General features: G+C 39.9%; 1 protein-coding gene across 3 annotated transcripts in view; it reads left to right on the forward strand.

Annotated features, from left to right (window-relative positions):
* The window catches only part of TANGO2 (transport and golgi organization 2 homolog), a 1,196,336-nt gene that overhangs the window by 1,113,255 nt on the left and 64,838 nt on the right, over positions 1-18,243 (forward strand). For 2 of the 3 annotated variants that reach the window (XM_044068705.1, XM_044068706.1), the window contains 2 exons: positions 6,326-6,364; positions 8,897-9,050. In XM_044068705.1, coding sequence (XP_043924640.1) covers positions 6,326-6,364; positions 8,897-9,050 — 193 coding nt within the window. The remainder of the gene's footprint in view (positions 1-6,325; positions 6,365-8,896; positions 9,051-18,243) is intronic. The other variant, XM_044068707.1, reaches the window with a different exon arrangement.

An 18,243-nucleotide genomic window follows, 5' to 3' on the forward strand; every position in this document is an offset into this window, starting at 1 on the left:
TCCTCTCGTGGCAGAGGAGGGCAGGGAGGACGCCGCCCCAGAGGCAGAGGGGGTCCGAGGAATTTTGGGTCCAGAGAACCTTTCTCTGAGAGGCCCACGCAGAACCCCTGAGGGGTTTCCCGACTGCTCCACTCTGGAGGCAGTTGGGGGGCGTTTTTCGAAGCACCTGGCAAAATGGGAGTCCATAACAACAGATCGCTGGGTGCTTCGCATTATATCCAGAGGTTACCTAATTCCCTTCATAGCAAACCCCAGAATCAGAAGCCTTCCCGACGTCCCACCCAGTCAAAAGAAGGCGGCCGCTGCAGAAATCCAGCAGCTTCTACAAAAAAGAGCCATCCAGCCCATCCCCCCAGATCAAGTCGGATCAGGGTTTTACTCCAGGTTCTTTCTGGTGCCAAAAAAGACGGGGGACTTGAGGTCCATCCTTGACCTCTCTTTCCTAAACCTGGTGGTACCCAAACAAAAGTTCCGAATGGTCACGTTGCAATCCGTCCTCCCCTTATTGCGGGAGGATGACTGGATGTGCTCTATAGACCTCAAGGATGCATACTATCATGTTCTAGTGGACAGGCGTTCCAGGAGGTTTCTCCGCTTCCGGCTGGGAGCCAGTCACTTTCAATTCAGGGTCCTCCCCTTCAGTCTCACCTCAGCCCCCAGGGTGTTCACCAAGGTCCTAGCGGTAGTAGCGGCCCACCTGAGACTCCAGGGAATTCAGGTCTTTCCATACCTGGACGACTGGCTCCTCACAGCCCCAACAAGGCATCTACTTTGCTCAGGCAGGGACTATTTTCTCGGTCTGGCTCCTCTATTAGGATTAACCATCAATATGACCAAATCCTCTCTCACCCCTACACAGATACTAGATTTTATAGGGGCAAGACTGGATTCCAGACAGATGCTTGCGTTCCTGACACCGGACCGACTTCGGAACCTTATGTTACACGTGCAGGCCATTCTACATCTGCAAACTCCTTCAGCGGAATTGATTCTGAGGGCCCTAGGATCTATGGCGGCTGCAATCCCTCTGCTACCATTGGCCCGGTTGAACATGAGGATTCTACAGTGGACCCTCCTGGTACAATGGTCCCTGTCTTGCAACCCTCTGTCTCACCCCGTTTCCTTTAGCAAGGTTTGCAGAAAATCGCTCCTGTGGTGGCTCCAGTCTCCCAACCTCCACACGGGCCGTCCCTTCTCACTACCTCCACCAGTCGACACAGTGACCACGGACGCTTCTCACCTGGGGTGGGGGGGGGCATTTTTCAGGCAGAACAGTCCAAGGCACTTGGAACGACGTAGAGACCTCTTTGCATATCAACGTCCTAGAGATGAGAGCGGTGCTTTTGACGTTGCAAGCACTATACAACTCTCTTCCGGTAGGGACAATTGCAGTACAGACAGACAACATGTCGGTAGTTTGGTACATCAACAAACAAGGGGGAACCAGGTCTTACCCCCTTTGCCGCGAGGCCACGAGAGTGTGGGAATGGGCGATTTCCACCAACCGCTTTCTCATAGCAACGCACATTCCGGGAAGGTCCAACATTTTAGCGGACAGGCTCAGTCATACTATCCTGACTCCCTACGAGTGGTCTCTCAACCACCGAGTGTCAGAGCAAGTATTTGCCCGATGGGGGCGACCTTGTTGCGATCTTTTTGCCTCTCCTTCAAACACGAAATGCAACGACTTGCTCTGATCCCTCCAGGGAAGTCCCCGAGAGACTCTCTAGTTCATGCTTGGCCTCCCGGTCTGCTTTATGCTTACCCTCCTCTACCCCTGATGTTGAAATTGTTACAGAAAGCCAGGCAGCTGGGGAGCAGAATGATCCTCATTGCCCCATTCTGGCCTCGTCAGACGTGGTTCCCTTACCTATGGTCTCACCTAGTGTATCCACCATGGATTATGGATCCCATTCCGGATCTCATCTCGCATCCTCTCGGTCTTCCAACTCCGAACCTGGTCAACCTCAAGCTGATGGCTTGGTTGATCCAGTTCCACTCCTCATATGGACTCCCGGCATCTCATCACCGGTTAAAGCCATTCTTATAGCAGCTCATAAGCCTTCCGCCAGGAAGGTTTATCGGAGTAAGTGGAAACGCTTCACCATTTGGGCAAAACACCGTCGTTTAGACCCGTTTACAGCCCCGATATCATCGATTCTAGATTTTCTAACCTCTCTCTTTCACCAGGGGGCTAGTTCTTCCACAGTCAAGGTACAGCTGGCAGCAATCTCATACTATCATGTGGGGCAAGAGTCTGGTCCTATTATCACTTCCAAACTGTGTAAGACCTTCCTCAAGGGTACCTTCCTCCTTAGACCTCCAGTTAAAGAGGTGGTACCCCCATGGGATTTATCTTTAGTCTTGCAGTCCTTGACTGGTCCCCCATTCGAACTGGCTGCCACGGTTGATCTCAAATTTCTCTCTTGGAAGACAGCCTTTTTGGTGGCCATAATTTCAGCCAAAAGGGTATCGGAATTGCAAGCCCTTTGCGTCAAACCACCATATTTGGTTTTTCACCCGGATAGGGTTTACCTCAGAATCAACCCGTCCTTTCTACCTAAGGTATCTTCAGAAGCGAACATCAATCAATCCATCAACCTCCCAGTGTTTTTCCCCAACTTTCATAACAAAGGAGAGTACAAGCTTCATTCCTTGGACGTACACAGACAATTACGTTTTTATATCCACAGAACTGCTGGTCATAGGCAATCCGATCAGTTGTTTATCTCCTTTGCCAAAAGTAATTTCGGAAAATCAGTTTCGAAGGTTTCTCTCTCTAGATGGATCTCGAGTTGTATTCTGTTAGCATATCAGAGTTCGGGAAGGCCTGCACCTCAAGGAGTCCGTGCTCATTCTACTAGGGCCATTGCCACTTCTGCAGCCTTTCAGGCTAGGGTTCCACTGGATGACATTTGTTCCACAGCCACTTGAGCTTCATCTCACACCTTTATCAGCCGTTATAAAATAGATGTTATTTCCCGAGGTAGAGCGTCCTTTGGCTCTGCGGTGCTCCGGAATATCCTTCCATGAAGGCCACCCAAGACTTAGGTAGCTGGGGACTCTGTCCCACAGGTTGCTGACAAATGAAGTTCCTGCTTCAGATTAAGAAGTTATGTACTCACCATAACGTTCCATCTGAGTAGGTATCTTCATTTGTCTGCAACCATCCCCCCCTCCTTCCCCCTGACCGATTGGATCGCTCTTGTGTTATTAGCATATGTTCCCATTGGGACGCCTGTTATCTGTTGTGCTATGGGGCAAACTTGATCTGAGGTCAGTTAGGGCAGGCAGGGGGATTATGGGTAAGGGGAGGAGCTAGGAGCTCGGATCTATGCTATGTTAGAAGTTGCCGGCTCGGATCCGAGATCGGATCCGTATCCCACAAGTTGCAGACATATGAAGATACCTACTCAGATGGAACGTTATGGTGAGTACATAACTTCTTATTCTTTATTATTGAAGAAGTTCAGAAAGATGAAAGGGGTGGCCTGTGGGAAACCAAAATTGAATACCGGGAATTGTATTGGCAAATTATTTTGGAGGCCATTAAATTCCCAGGTTTAAATGACAACATTTCCCTTGCACCCGTTCTCAAGTTATGGGCAGCTAGATTATAAATATGTTTTAATATGTTGAAAAAAGTTCATTCCATTTTTCGTGGATTTTTAGAATGTATTTTAAATATTTATGTATATATATATATTAACATAGTTATTTGGCATTATTTATATACATTTATGTATTTATACCCATGTATTTAATATATTTAATATATGTATTGTAGGTAAACAACATTTAATATTTCATATCTAACACTATATTATTTGCAAGTATATTATTATTGTTTAATATCAATTTCAATACAACAGAATTAATTTATATTTTTTATGAAACAGTGTTGCATAGATCTATTTATATTTGTCTTTGCCATTTTCATTTTGGCCATTGGGTGGGAGTATTGTTATGAAGAATATGGTTGTGTTAAGCCCATTGATATATATGTCCGCGTGCGTATATATTTATATGCAATCATTATTTTATAACATTTGGTTTGAACCACGTAATCCATGTATTAGAAGTTTTAAAGTTTAACAGTTTTGGTGAAAAAAGTTTTTTTGAAATGTATAGATTCATGATTACATATTAATGAGATGGAGTTCTAAATACTATTGGATGATTTAAATGTTTGGTCAGTATATATAAATGTCAAGTTAATATTGTATTGTTGTCTGATGAAGTCTGTTTGTTAGAGGACGAAAAACACGGTGATTCGTTAAGCATTTAATGTTGTATTTTTTGTTTATTAAACAGTTGCTTATATTCTGGTTGCTGTCCGGTGCTTTGGTTTTCCTCAAACAGTGTGGCTTGTTGGTTATTTTTTGCACTTTTCCTCACGTTTTGGTTGGTAAGTGTTAACTTCCTCACTCTGTGGATCATATGGGCATTCATGACTAAATACAGTCCTGGGTACTGACTAGCATATCTGTGGTATCCCATTCTGTTGAAATGGCTAGGCTTGAAATAACCTCCAAGTCAATACCCTAGTAAACTTATATGATTCTATGAGGATTCATAGAATCTCAAGGCTTCTGTTTCTGAGATGGACAAAGACATCTACTTGAGATTATTAAGAACAGTTTGGAAATGTCATTGTACTAACGTTCCCCTATGTAGGTGTATGGAAAAGTGTATGGTGAAGAAGCCTGAGGACCCTTGCATTATCCTTCATTTAGTGCAGAACCATAGCTAGTTCATCTGGCACCCTATGCAGATCCTTGCACTGGTGCTCTCACAGTTCAGTACTGAGGAAGAAAATCCTCCTCTCCATGCTTGAAACTGAGGCAAGTAGCTTGCTACAGTTTCTACAGCAAACTCACCTAATACTAAGAGATTCAGCATTTCAGCTGAGCTGTAAATGCAGTATTAGCATTCATTTATAAAGGCCATGATGTACCATAAATCAGTGCTGGTACTTCACTCCTGCATGATTGGACCTGCTAATTGCACTCCCTGACAGTTTGCATCCAGGGTAGCTGCTGCTTTTTTCCTGTCCTAGTTACAGCCTTGCTTGGAGCCCGTCATTTGAGATGTAATCAGCACAGCCTAAAGACTTCTAATTTCAGCCCCTAAAATGGACAATATGTTTTACAGACCCACCACCTGAGTGGTTAGAGCCATTCACTGACTATTCTACTGCTGATTCCTGTGTCATTCCCTCAGTCTGGTATGGGTGCCAGTGAGCAAAGCACTTTACCATCTGATGAGTCTTTAGACTTGTGTTTTAGAAGAACATACTTCTGTACCATATTGGGGTTTAGAGCCCTTAGTCTTTCATATTACCTTTCCCATTTCCATTTCTACCCAGCTAGGAAGGCTGTGGGTAAGCTGGAAGATCTTAGTATGGGCATAAGAAGGAGCTCCATAAGGCTCTCTCTCTGGCTTTCACAGTTAGATGTCAAGTAATTTGCAAGTCTAATTGTGTAAGTACTTTAAGGTTGTGTTGGGTCAAGTGTCTGTCTCTGAAGGATGGCATGTTTCAGATTGTTATCCCTGAAGAAGACATTCAAGAACAAAATCCTGGATGCCCATTTCTTGGAAGAATGGAAGAAGTGCTTTTCAGCTAGCCTTTCCATGACCAGGGTGACATCCTTCTGAGGAGGAAACAAGCCCTCAGCTGCAAAGACAGGGCCTCTGTAATCCCCTTTCCTACCATTTCCTTCCATTTCTTCCTTTCCCAAACCCAGGTAAAGGGAAGAAAGTACCTGAAGAATACCATTAAGCTTCACAATGTCTTACCCCATGTTGCCAGCAAATTCTCCCAGGAGGCTGACTGATGGCCAGCACATTGCAGTTCTTTCTCCAGTCTGAGACTTCCTGAGAGGGGTTTCTGAGTTCACCTTGACTTGGAAAATCATCACAAAGGAGCCGTATGTTCTATGCATGGTTACTGTCACCTTTGTTCTGCATTTCACTGGTCCTGCTCCAGAAGAAGCTCTATTGACCTAGTGTTCTGACTGGGTGAGTAGGATGTGCGCATAATGCCACAGGGTGGTGGTTTTGATAGAGGTGTGCTAACTAACCATAAAAGTAGCTGTAGATGAAGGGCATGTGTTAATGCATTTTTGTGTTATGACCCATTCTGTAAAGATATTTCAACTAAGTACCGCAGGCATTTCTTCTTAGACTGTTGGGTGTCTGCTACATGACTCTAAATAAGATCATCCACGTTGGTGTTTTATATGTCACGTATTACAATGGTAGTGGAAAACAGATTTTGCTGTGATATTAGGGGTGTTATCAGTATGTGTGCTTTTCATTTCAGGTTCATCAGGGATACGTCTTGTCACCGGTAATGTACCAGGTAGGACTTATTAGTGTGTTGTCTTGTACAATTTTAATGGGAATGTACACTTTTAGTGTGGATTACTTATGCACTTACGTGGTATATCTCATTGGCTCATTGTATTTGTTGCAATGTTTACAGTGACTGAGGTGTAGGCACCAGATACAGCCACCAACACACAAGAATTTGTATCACTGCACACATTAACAGTAGGGGCTGTAGCACAGTCACACACAGTAGAATCTTGAGGGCAGAGTTCAGATACAGCCTCCACTTCTGAAGGAGCTCCCTCAGTCTGGCTCATATAAGGTACAATGGAGGAGAAGGTGACTGCTGGCTGCTGATGTACATGCTGCAGCCTGCGAATTATCAGAGTGGTATAACTTACTGTGGTTCTCTGGCAGGTTATGAGGTCCACCAAACAATTGTTCTGGCAGATCATGGATTTCCAGTCTGCTAACCCTAAAGCTGTTCAACACCTGATGTTTATGGTGAGCATAGGCATGATGGTGCAGAAAACAAGTCATTATGAGCTTTCCCACAGTAATGAGACTCAGCTGCTAGTTGGCTGCACTGATGCATACCATGCTGGATTCTGCCTGTAGTTAATGTACCACAGGTGTGACAGGGTTTGTGTGTCTGTGGCTCTTTTGCATCTTTCTAATTGCTGTTTTCCTTGTCACCACTGGGATATTTTTTTTTGTATTTGTGTTTTTGGCTGGCCTTGCATATCTGCATGTATCTGTATTTTGAGGTTTTTGCAGTATGGCATAGAGCACCACTGTTTGCCCATTCTGTAGCACATAGTGGTGTGCTGTCAGAGAAATCAAAGCATCTAAAGCGTGATTTCAACAGCACAAGGACAAATTCCCACTGTAGTTGTCATGTGTGGTGTGTAGTGTTGTAGCAGTCCTATGCAACTGTGGCCGAATGGTGTACTAGTGTTAAGGTAGAGCTGTAGAAGGTATCCAGTACCACATATAGTGGACATATGGAGGCATACATGTGTACCCCCATTTATGTTTACTCAACATGTTTCATATTGTTGCCATTGTGTTGCATAGATGTGCTCATTTCTGATGTCACCATCTTTGAAGAGTCAGTGCAGATAGGACATGAGCCAATATGTAGGCAATGAAAGCATTGCTCAATTAACTAATGAGTGCTCGCACACAGACACATGCACACACGCACACACTTTTTTTTTTTATTATGCTATCTGCATTTCATAGGGTTTGGCAGTTTAATGAGCACTGTCCCTTTTCATTTGAATGCTACCATTGGGTCCTGTTGCTGCCTTGATACAGGAGTGCAATTTGTGGCTCCTAGCAGTGCTGGTAGATAAGCATTGCTGCAGAAAGTTTCATGGCAGCAGGTTCTCTCTTGTTGTTATTGGGAATTAGATGTGCTAATCTGTGATGCAGCATTACCTGTAGTAACTAGACCAGAAATCTGGATTCTGCAATCTGTGTATGTATCCCAAGGGTTCTAAAATGGTTCTGTTTCTAGATTTGCTTAAAACATGCAGACCTGGAGTCTGTTTGAAGTCATGTTATATCATGTCAGGTCTGTAGATATCACATATACTGTGTACCAGTCTGTGATAACTTTGTCTTGAAAAGGTGTCCAGTCCAGATGACTTAAGGGTTTGCAGTACCCTTGCCTGGTGTGATATGGTCTTCATTGCCAGCTCTATATTCTGATTTGTTTGCTTCAAATGCAACCATTCTTGTTTTTAGTTCACACAGAGCTTTTGGTGTGTCCCAACAGATTTTACTTCCACATTTTATCAGTGTCATATGCTATCTATATGTTACAGAACTGTGTACACTGTTCTACTGCCCGCATTAGCATGCCACCCTGCCAAATCAATAAGTATTTTCTGACATTCCAGGCTTCATGTAGCATATGTACTGGAATTACAGACCTTCATTATATCAATAAATACAGCATAGTGTGTTAAGTACTGTGTCATTTTTTTTCCTCAGTCACTCCCAAATGTCATCTTTTAATCGTTGGCACCATATCCTTTAGCCATACTTCATTGTCCTTGGACATACTTTATATATTTGCATTTGCTTGTGTACACCAAATACAACACAAAATGTTGTTGTTAATTTGCTCTTAGTTTGTATTAGCGTTGCAAACTTTTATCTGTAATCATTTTAACAATATACTTAGTACACTGCCGTTACTGCTGCTAGCATTCTGTTCAGATATGGTGTACTGAAGATGAGACTGCAACTGACAATGTGTACATTTTTGGATTTATTAAGTTCTTCATCTGTTGAGTACTTACTGTTGACACTTGTGCCGGTTTTCATTTTCTTAGTATTCCCTATATATTCCTCTGTGTATGTTCCTTTTTATGTTTGTGAAAAATACATTAATATTGCGGCGAGTAGTTAGTAAGTTTTGTATGTGTAGAGATTTTTCCTCCAGCTCTGCACTTATTGAACCTTCTGGTCAGCAAACAAAATTAACAATAATGAATGTTTACTACCGTTTGAAAGTTTTAAGTCATGAGCAGTAATTTCTTTGCTCTCTCAGGTATCTATGGACTTGGTAACTGTCTGCTGGACACTCCATGGAAGAAACTGCTGTTTGGAAAACAGCTTTTTACAGATGTAGTAAAACAAAGTCACAACCTCTCAAAGGAGCAATTAACAAAAGAACTTCTTAAAGTGCTAAACAACGAAGAACCGTGAGTATCCCAGCTAATTCTGTTTCATGGTTTCCCTGTGTTTGACCTTTGTAGACACAGATTAAATTTCAGAGGCACAGACAGTGAAATTTATGACTGCAGGTCAGTCCACATCAGTTAAATTACTTGCACAAATAGCCAAAAGTACTAAATACAGAAAAATAATAGCTGTCTCTGGACTATATGAGGTAAGGTGTTTTCCTTACAAATGCAAGGTACAGGGTTTGAGTCTCACAGGGATAATTGGCTAGGCTTAAAATGGCTCCCAAGGGCAGTTAGCCTAGTATTAATCAGGGGTTAGGAGTTAGCCTAGTATTAATCAGGGGTTGGGAGAGTGGCTTAATGGTTAAGGTGTTTACCTTAATATAGCTCCTGCTTTTAATAATTTTCTGAACTAATTTTATAATTTCATCACATTTCTAAAACAGTCACTTTATTAGTAAAGGCCACATATTATTTCTGCAATTGAAGATTACCTAACTACATCCTTGGCTAGCTTGTTATTAATAACCTTCCTACTGCTCAGGACTGAATGGCTTAAGGTGAAAAGGCAATTAAACATGCACCATTCTCCAAACATTGTATGTTAAGTTGTGGTTGGTGTAGAAAGATCGCATCAAGGTAAATGGAAAAATCCAGGCCAGTCATTGTACTTGCACAGTGAATAGTACGAATGCTTACTGTGTGTGTGATGTGGGGGTACAGTTTCTATAGGAATTCCCAAATTCCGCACCAAATTGCTGTTAATGCAGTGAAAATGGCTGATTCTTTGTGAATTCACCATTGGACTTAAGAAGAATTAGCCACATTTTTGCTCTAGTTTTCTCCAGCTTGTGAAAAGCTTGAATTTTTGTCCAGTTATTACTTCCATAACTCATGAGCAGCAACATGCTGGAGACCTAATTTTCCAGATGTGTAAAGAGATCAGCTGATGGAAGACAGAACCATTCTATTAGTCTAATCACCATCTGATTTTTTAATCCTTGAGAATCCCATACAAATGAATCCTGATATTTTTTCCACTGTGTGCTTTTTACCTGCATACCTGCTTACCATCAAACCTCACTCAGTCTAGAATCCATTCATTCCGCCATATTGGGATGTCCACAGCACAGAGGTGAGAACCAACCAGTGATGCTATCCTATAGGCAGCTATGGAGGTAGTTTTTGCCTTCACCAGCATTCTAGCAATGAGGGCATTTCTAGTAAGTTCCTTACCACACTCTAGATGGGTGCATGATATGAGTACCCACATCATCATGGGACCTTTACACTCTCTTCATATATGTGCATGCTGCCACCCACATGCAAATTAGGACTGTGCTACCAGGTTGTGGTGGCTAAGCCCCCATCCCTGGTCTTAGCCACTTTCAAGTGCCATGCAAAGCTCTTGAACTCAAGTTATCTGGATTGTAGTCCAGGATTTATCAGTATGTGCCACAGATCTGGACAGTAAATACCTTGAGTCTCATCTTATTCACTTGTTTTACTTGGGGAATGTAAAACTTGAAAATTTAACATTGGGAGCAGACATGGCTGCTGTTAATCGCAGAGCTAGAGATCTCGACACCATTCTATCAGTGGATTGATTCATTTTGCATTTATTTATTTAATTTATTTATTTGAGAGGCTTTGACATTCTCACTCTTGTTCATTTATGGCTTCTTACTTTGAAGACTAGACCAACGTGGTTTAATCAATATCTTGATAATCTAAAAAGGAAGAAATACAGACTGGACTTCAGCTGGAGAAAGGGGGACTTTAAAGGAGATTGTCTTATATTGGTAGGACAGTGTAAGGTATCTTACTTGGGAGATTTCATTTTCTTTTTTTAAATTATCATGTATGACATAGGCAGTCTTACATTTATATAAATGAAAATAAACCATACCAACACAATCTCAGTTGCAAACATTACACATTGCAAACTATGTCAACACAAATGTAGCTGCAAACATTATACATCACTTATATCCAGCCATTGTCAGTCAACCATTATATAGCTCATTCAGTTCCTGCCTTCTTTTAAAACATTTTCCTTCTCTGCGTGTATTGATCCCACACTTCCAATTTTTTTCCTAAATAATTTGCTCCTACCCTTTTCTAAAGATCCCAATTCCAGTTATTTTTTTTTCTGTTACTGTCTTTACTACTTATAGTAAAGTTGGTTTAGACTTTGATTTCCATTTTCTAGTGCAGTAAACTCTCAGTTAACCGGTACCTTTGGGGATTGGTGGATGCCGGATAACTGTAGTTTCTAGTTGCTTGAGAGTTACTATTAAAAATAGGCCTGACTAATATTCTACCCTGTACTGTTTGTTTGATTTGACTTGTTCTTAGGTTGGGGAGAGAGGGAATTTATTCCTATCTTCATTTTAAAAACTCTAAAAACGTAAGGTATGTTTCTGCGATGGGGGGGTACAAAGTGCAGCACATGGAAATTGTACTGTATTTCTTCAGATTTTTTTTCTGGTTACTTGAGTTCTGGTTAACCGAGAGTTTGCTGTAATTCCTTTTTTGGCAGCCATCATAATTAGACTCCATTATGTCTAGGGAATTCTGACTCTGTATCATAGCTTAAAAAAATCATTTCCTTAGTTACACTAATTTGCTCTCCCAGGATTTCTGAAAGAGTGGTCTGCAGGGAATCTTTAAATTATGTCAACTCATTACACTCCCAGAAAATATGTTCCCAGTTAACTCTTTCTTCCCCATCACACCTCCAACATTTGCTGTCTACCTGAGGAAAATTCTTTGGAATCTACTTAGGGTATAAAAATATCTATGTTAAACACTTCCACGCAAAGATCCTAAATCTGCTAGATTTTGTTGCATATTTGGGGGACGTACATATATTCCCCCATGGTTTCTTTGCGAATTGCTTGTCTAAACTCTCTTCCCAATTCTGTTTAACCTCTGACTGATTCTTATAGTTGTCATACAGTATTTTATATGCTGTACTAGTTATTCCTTTCTTAACAGCGATTTCAGATTCTACTAAAAACTTTACCAGTGCTGGTCTTTCGTCTAGGACCCCCCTATTTCTTTCTCTTTGCCTATATGCTGATATCAATCCTAGATAGGGAAGGCAGTCTCTAACTTGCAGTCCAAATAAGTTCTTGGCATCTTCCCATTCTATTACCTTTCCTTCTCTAGTTATTTGTCCCATTACCTTGGTTTCTTTGCCAGTTTTCTCCAATAAATTCCAGCCCGTCTTGCCTGTTGTCTGTATCCCTAATTGCAGTCATCCCTATTGGCAGAATCTCCTTTCTCTATTACTGTGGTGGCTTCAATCAGAATATGTTTTCAGCTACTTTATGAATATAATATTCTGTATGATTATTGTTATTCTCCTTAAAAATCACTATCCAAATTTCCAGTCTCTCCTTGCTTCTTGAGCTTTCACCTCTGTTTTATCATCATCTCTTTCCACTTTGAATTTTCTGCTTGTGCTGTGTATAGGAGTCTTAACTGTGTTGCTCTGAAATACCCCTTCAGAATGGGTAATCCAAATCTGCCCTGTTGTATTGGAAAAATAAGCTTATCCCACTTGACTCTTGTTGTCTTCCCCTCCCAGATAAAGTCCTTCAGCTCTTTATTAATTGCTATCCACAGGTTTTCCTCTGGTTGATAAAAATATGCCTGACGTGTATAAGAGTAAAGAGAATAAAAACATTTTAAATGCTTGCATTTTATTATTGATATCCATATAACAGGGCTTCCATTTTCTTTGTTTTTTCTATTATCTTTTGTTTAGTCTTTTCCTACATATCCTTAGCTGCCACACCAGAATCATTTTTAATCCATACTCCTAAGTACTTCATTTTATCATGTCCCCATAAGTATGGATATTGCTGAACCAATTTGTATGTGGGTACATAATTTACCACTATTGCCTTTGTTTTAGCTTCATTAATTTTGTATCCTGAAAAGATTTGAAACTGTTGCATTATTTTTTACAGCACTGTAATGTCCCCTTCTGGTTTTATCAACTATAAAATAATGTCAACTGCAAATAGAACCAGCTTTTTTGACTATCATACCAGTTGTGTCATTGAATTACTGAGTCCCTTATTTTCTTTGCTAATGGTTCTTCTAAATATAATGCAAATAACAAAGGAGAGTGAAGACACCCTTGCCTGGTTCTTCTGCTCAAGTAGAGATTATCAGAAAGGACCCCACCCACTTTAATTTTTGTCTTCGATCCCTCATATATTCTCCTAATCAACCTTATATTTTTTTTCAGGAAAGGCAAATGCTTTCATTGCCCTGCTCATAAAGTCCCAGCTTACTCTGTCAAATGCTTTTTCTGCATTAAGATTCACCAACAACAATGGTATTTTCTTGCATTCTGCTTCCCTCTGGATCATCAATGTTTTATTAATGTTGTCAAATGCTTGCCTCCCCTCCACGAAACCACACTGATCCATATCTATCAGTTTTGGCATTACCTTTGTCATTCCTTTAGCCATTATAGACATGAACACTTTATAATCGTGGTATAGTATTGAAATGGGCCTGTATGAAGTTTTGTCCAATAGATCTTTACCCTCTTTAGGTATTAAAGCTACCACTGCTTTCTCCCAGGATGTTGGCACTTCTCCTTTTAAAATACTGTTAAACAAAAGCTTTCCAGATCTTTATCATTTTTTTCCCTCCTAGCTTCCAAACATCCACAGGAATACCATCTGTTCCTGGGGACTTTCCTGTAGATTGGTTATATATCACAATTATTATGTCATCTCCTCCTGTTCTAACCATTAGTAATTGAGCCTCCTCTCCCTCTAACCTTGGCATATTTAATTCTTCCATAAACATTTCCATTTGTATCTTTGCTTGATTTCCATACTTCTCTGCTTTATACAGACTTTCATAGAATTTCTGAAATATTTCTAATACCTCTACAAGATCTCTTGTTACCTTCATTGTTATTGGCCACAGCCCTTTCTATTTCCTGCTGCCCGAGTCATTGGGGTAAAAGTTTTTGTGCTCTAGTGTTATTATCAAAAAACAGTTGCTTAACAGCAATCTTTCTAAACTCATGCATATTATCGAGGTAATCCCTTATTTTCTGCTTAGCATTCTGCAGTTGATCCTCCTCTTATTTTGTGAGATTCCCCCCATTCAGCAATACTTTAACATTTGTCAGTCCCTCTAAATAATTCTCGTTACTTCTTAACTATAGCTCCCTTTCTTTTATTTCCCACCCTATTTTTAAACTCCTCCTTAATTTTATCCCACTCCCTAGCTATATTTTCAGAAGAAATTTCTATCCTCTCTTATAGCTCCTGAATAATCTCCATTACCACTTCCCTAAATTCCTCTCTTTTCAACAGGTGGGAAAGCACCAGTGTCTCATTTTTATTTCATTACCCTGTGTTTTTATTTTAGTTATTATTGGCACATGATCTGAAATAGTTATTGGGTGCATATCAAGACCTTCAATTAAATGCACATGTTCCTGTGCAATGTAAATTCTGCCTAGCCTAGCCCAATTTTTGTATCTTGTGGAATTTGTAAATTCACTCTGAACTCATAGTACTGAATATACGTCTTCCATGCTAAATATTTTCATAAATTTCTTTAAAAAAAATCTACCCTCCTTTGTTATATTTTCTCTTCTGGATCCCCAGACATATCTTCACTATTGCTAATCAAATTCCAACCTCTACCTATAAGCAATATTTCTTGCTGAAAGCTGATTATTTCTCCCAGAATTTTCTTAAACTCCATTATAGCACTTTTTGGTGGAATATAAATACATGCCAGTGTAATCCTCCTCCCTTGCCATTATCCCCTTAGTTCTACAAGTCTGCCATTATCGTCTTTTTTATCCTCTTTTATTACAATTGGTGCTCCTCTTGCAATTAATATAGCTACTCCTCTCTTTCTTTGCCCCAGGTATTCCACTGAATAACCATCCTGAAAACCTTTCTTTATCAAATTCACATGTTTAGTTCTTTCCAAGTGTGCCTCCAGTACTATAGCTATTTGCACACTCTACATTTTTAATATAATTTACTATTCTTTCTTTTTTGTATTTATCTGTTTAAAGCCATTATAGAAAGCATCACATTCTTGAGAGATTATTATTACCACCTTTTACATATAACAGCTTTTTTTCTTAAATGTCTAGTTTCAACTTTTGTATTATATGCATGGACTGTTTGGCAGGTTAGTTTTTTTTATACAGTTTTTCTTGTCATCTCCATTTGAGCTTGTGTCACATCTTGAGAACTTCTTGTTTTATTGAAAACCCTTAAATAACAGCAACACAGCAACAACACACACACACACACACACACACAGTACCCCTGTAAGACATACTAACTTAATAGTAACACACAAAACTATGTGCATCTTCAAATACGGAAGTTTTACCACAGTCTCGAGCTAACCTAAAAGAAAGTTTATCCATGCTAAGATGCATGGTATGCATGTTTCTATAAAGTGCAGTCTGGTTTTGTTTTATTTTTATTGCTGTCTCAGCTAGGAAAACACTTGAATGCTTTCAGAAAATATCTTCTTCAAGCCATTTATTTCTCTTTATCAGATTGTCTGCTAGAGACATAAGAACCAGGCATTAAACTGTTTACTAGAAAAAGGCCTTAATAATATTCAATATTCTTTTTCACTTACTTTCTTTCTCTTAAACCTTATTACCAGAGCAAGCTAATAGCCTTAAACCAGGCATTCCTCTATGCAAGAATGAGAACAATCACACTCATTTTTCTTTTTGTGATGCCCTTTTAACCATATTTTTTTATTTATTTATTTATTTTTAATATTGCAGTGCCTACATTTCTTAAAACTGAACAAGGAGGAAGAGAGAAGAAGGGAGAAAGAAACTAAAAGAAAACAACAGGAGCACCTTATTTACATTAGTATCCCCATTATACTTAAAATAACTGGAAAAAAAAATTTTACGACATGCTAATAAAAACATGCACTATTTAAATAGTACTATTAAGAAAAAAAGTATTTTACTTAGTTAAATTTCTCACTCTTCTTCCCCTCTCCTGAGTATTTTTCCGAACATTAATGACATGAGGTAGGGCATCTGCTTCTCAGTCCCCTACATGTTTAACACAGTCCAAAAAGTCCCAATATTTCCATATTTTTTTTGTTCTGTCATGTTTCACAAATATAATTATTGCCTTGTAATCCCACATTTGTGAGTTTCCTAGTTACTGCTTTTCTTCTCCAAATGTTAATGACAAGAAGTAGCGCATATGCTTTAAAGTCCCCTACAAGTTTAACAAAGTCTAAGAAAGTCTTAATATTTCTTGATTTTCTTGTTCTATTCCTCTTCATCTCCATCTCCCAAACTATGTCTACTTCATTTCAAATGTACTCTCAATTCTTCTACTCAACTCTTGTGTTTTTTTCCCTCCCTCAAGCATTTTCAGTTGAAACACTGGAAAGTGTTTCACTGTCTCTGTGGTCTTTATTACCAGAGGAACAAGAAGCAGAATCTCTTGTTTCACAGCTCACTTTTTGTTCGACAAACTTTTGCATTTCTTCTTTAGTATGTACTCCATCAAAAAATTATTTTATTCTTCCAGGGAAAAATATTTTGAAACTAGTTGGGTACAGCAGTTTGAACCTCACGGCTGCTTCTCAATGTTCCCTGAATAATGGGATAAATTTACTCCTTTTCTGCCTGGTGTACAACAAGTAGTCGTTCTCCACAAACATTCAGCTGTGTCCCACTTTTAGTATTTTGTCCTTCTGCCACAGGTTTGTCAGAATCAACTCCTTCTGCTGGTAAGATTTCATCTTTACTATTAAAGGTTTAGGTTGTTTCCTAATAACCAGGTTTGGAACATACATACGATGTACCCTTTCAATTAACAATTCCTGTTGTGGAGTACCAGTCCATTTGCTTATTTGTGCTTTCATAAAATTAATACAGTATGTTCCTTCCGGCTTCTTGGATGCAACAGAAAATTTCAGGTTTTCCCTACGTGCTCTGTCCTCTAATTCTATTATTTTTTGAAACATCTCTTCTTGTCCATTCTCGTATTAAAAACAAAAAATGATGGCGCTCAGGGAGGCTGCGGCTGTTTCAGTTCATCATAGAGGAATGCTCAGTCTGTCTTCTTTTTCTCACAAAAAATGGAGAAAATAATTTTCTAGACTTTTAAAAGTGGATACAATAACTTACAGTAGAAAAAAAGTTACTGGAAATCAAACGTTTTGAGGTGCAGACATGCATGCTGGATTCCCTGCTGTCTGGAGAATGTTAGGGGCCTACATCACTCACAGAACAACTGGAGCTTTGCATTTTATCCAAGCAGGTTGTAAAGTACCTGACTCAAGCAGCAGAATGATCTGGATCAATCCAGATGAGGGCTAAAAGGAAGACATGTGACAGAACCAGAAAGAGAAGCTGCAGAGCTGGAATTGCTGCCAAGCTGAAAACAAACCCTCACAGACCTGCAATGCCTTCACTTCTGTTAGCCAACATGTGCTCAATCAACCACAAGATGAACTGTCTTAGACTTGAGATCTTCACTACAAACAAGGTGAGAAATACCTGTCTACTAATATTTACAGAAACTTTGCTGCATAACAAAATCAATGACAGTGCTGTGAACGTAGAGGGTTTCACTTTGTTTAGAGCTGATAGAAACCAAGCTCTATGTGGACAAGCTAAGGGTGGTGGGTTGTGCATCTGTGTAAATGAAAATTGATGTATGAACTGTGAAATTATATGAGTACAATGCTCTGAAAATGTAGAATTCTTGACAGTGAAATGCAGACCTTTCTGTGTACCCAGAGAATTTAATGGAGTCTGTGTAACAGCTGTGTATATACTACCTAGTACTAATACCTCTGAGGCAGTTAGCATACTGCACAATTCCATATGTGAGCTGCAAAGTAAAAATCCTTACTGTGCATATGTGATAGTTGGGGACTTCAGTAAAGCAGATCTCAAAGAGGTGTGCTACCCCACTACCATCAATTTGTGGACTTTCCCACAAGGGGAGCAAATACCCTTGACAAGGTTTACACCAACATAAAGGGAGCATACAAAGCAGTGCAGCAGCCAAACTTGGGTAACTCTGATCATATTTCAGTATGATTAATACCTGCTTACAGACCTCTGCTAATCAGAGAAAAACCCACTGAGAAACTGATTAGGGTCTGGAATGAAGGGGCAATGGAAATAATACCTGCTTGGGATGTC

This window comes from Protopterus annectens, chromosome 4.part0 (assembly GCF_019279795.1).
Source record: "Protopterus annectens isolate FY-2018-M chromosome 4.part0, PAN1.0, whole genome shotgun sequence".
Lineage (NCBI taxonomy): Eukaryota > Metazoa > Chordata > Ceratodontiformes > Protopteridae > Protopterus > Protopterus annectens.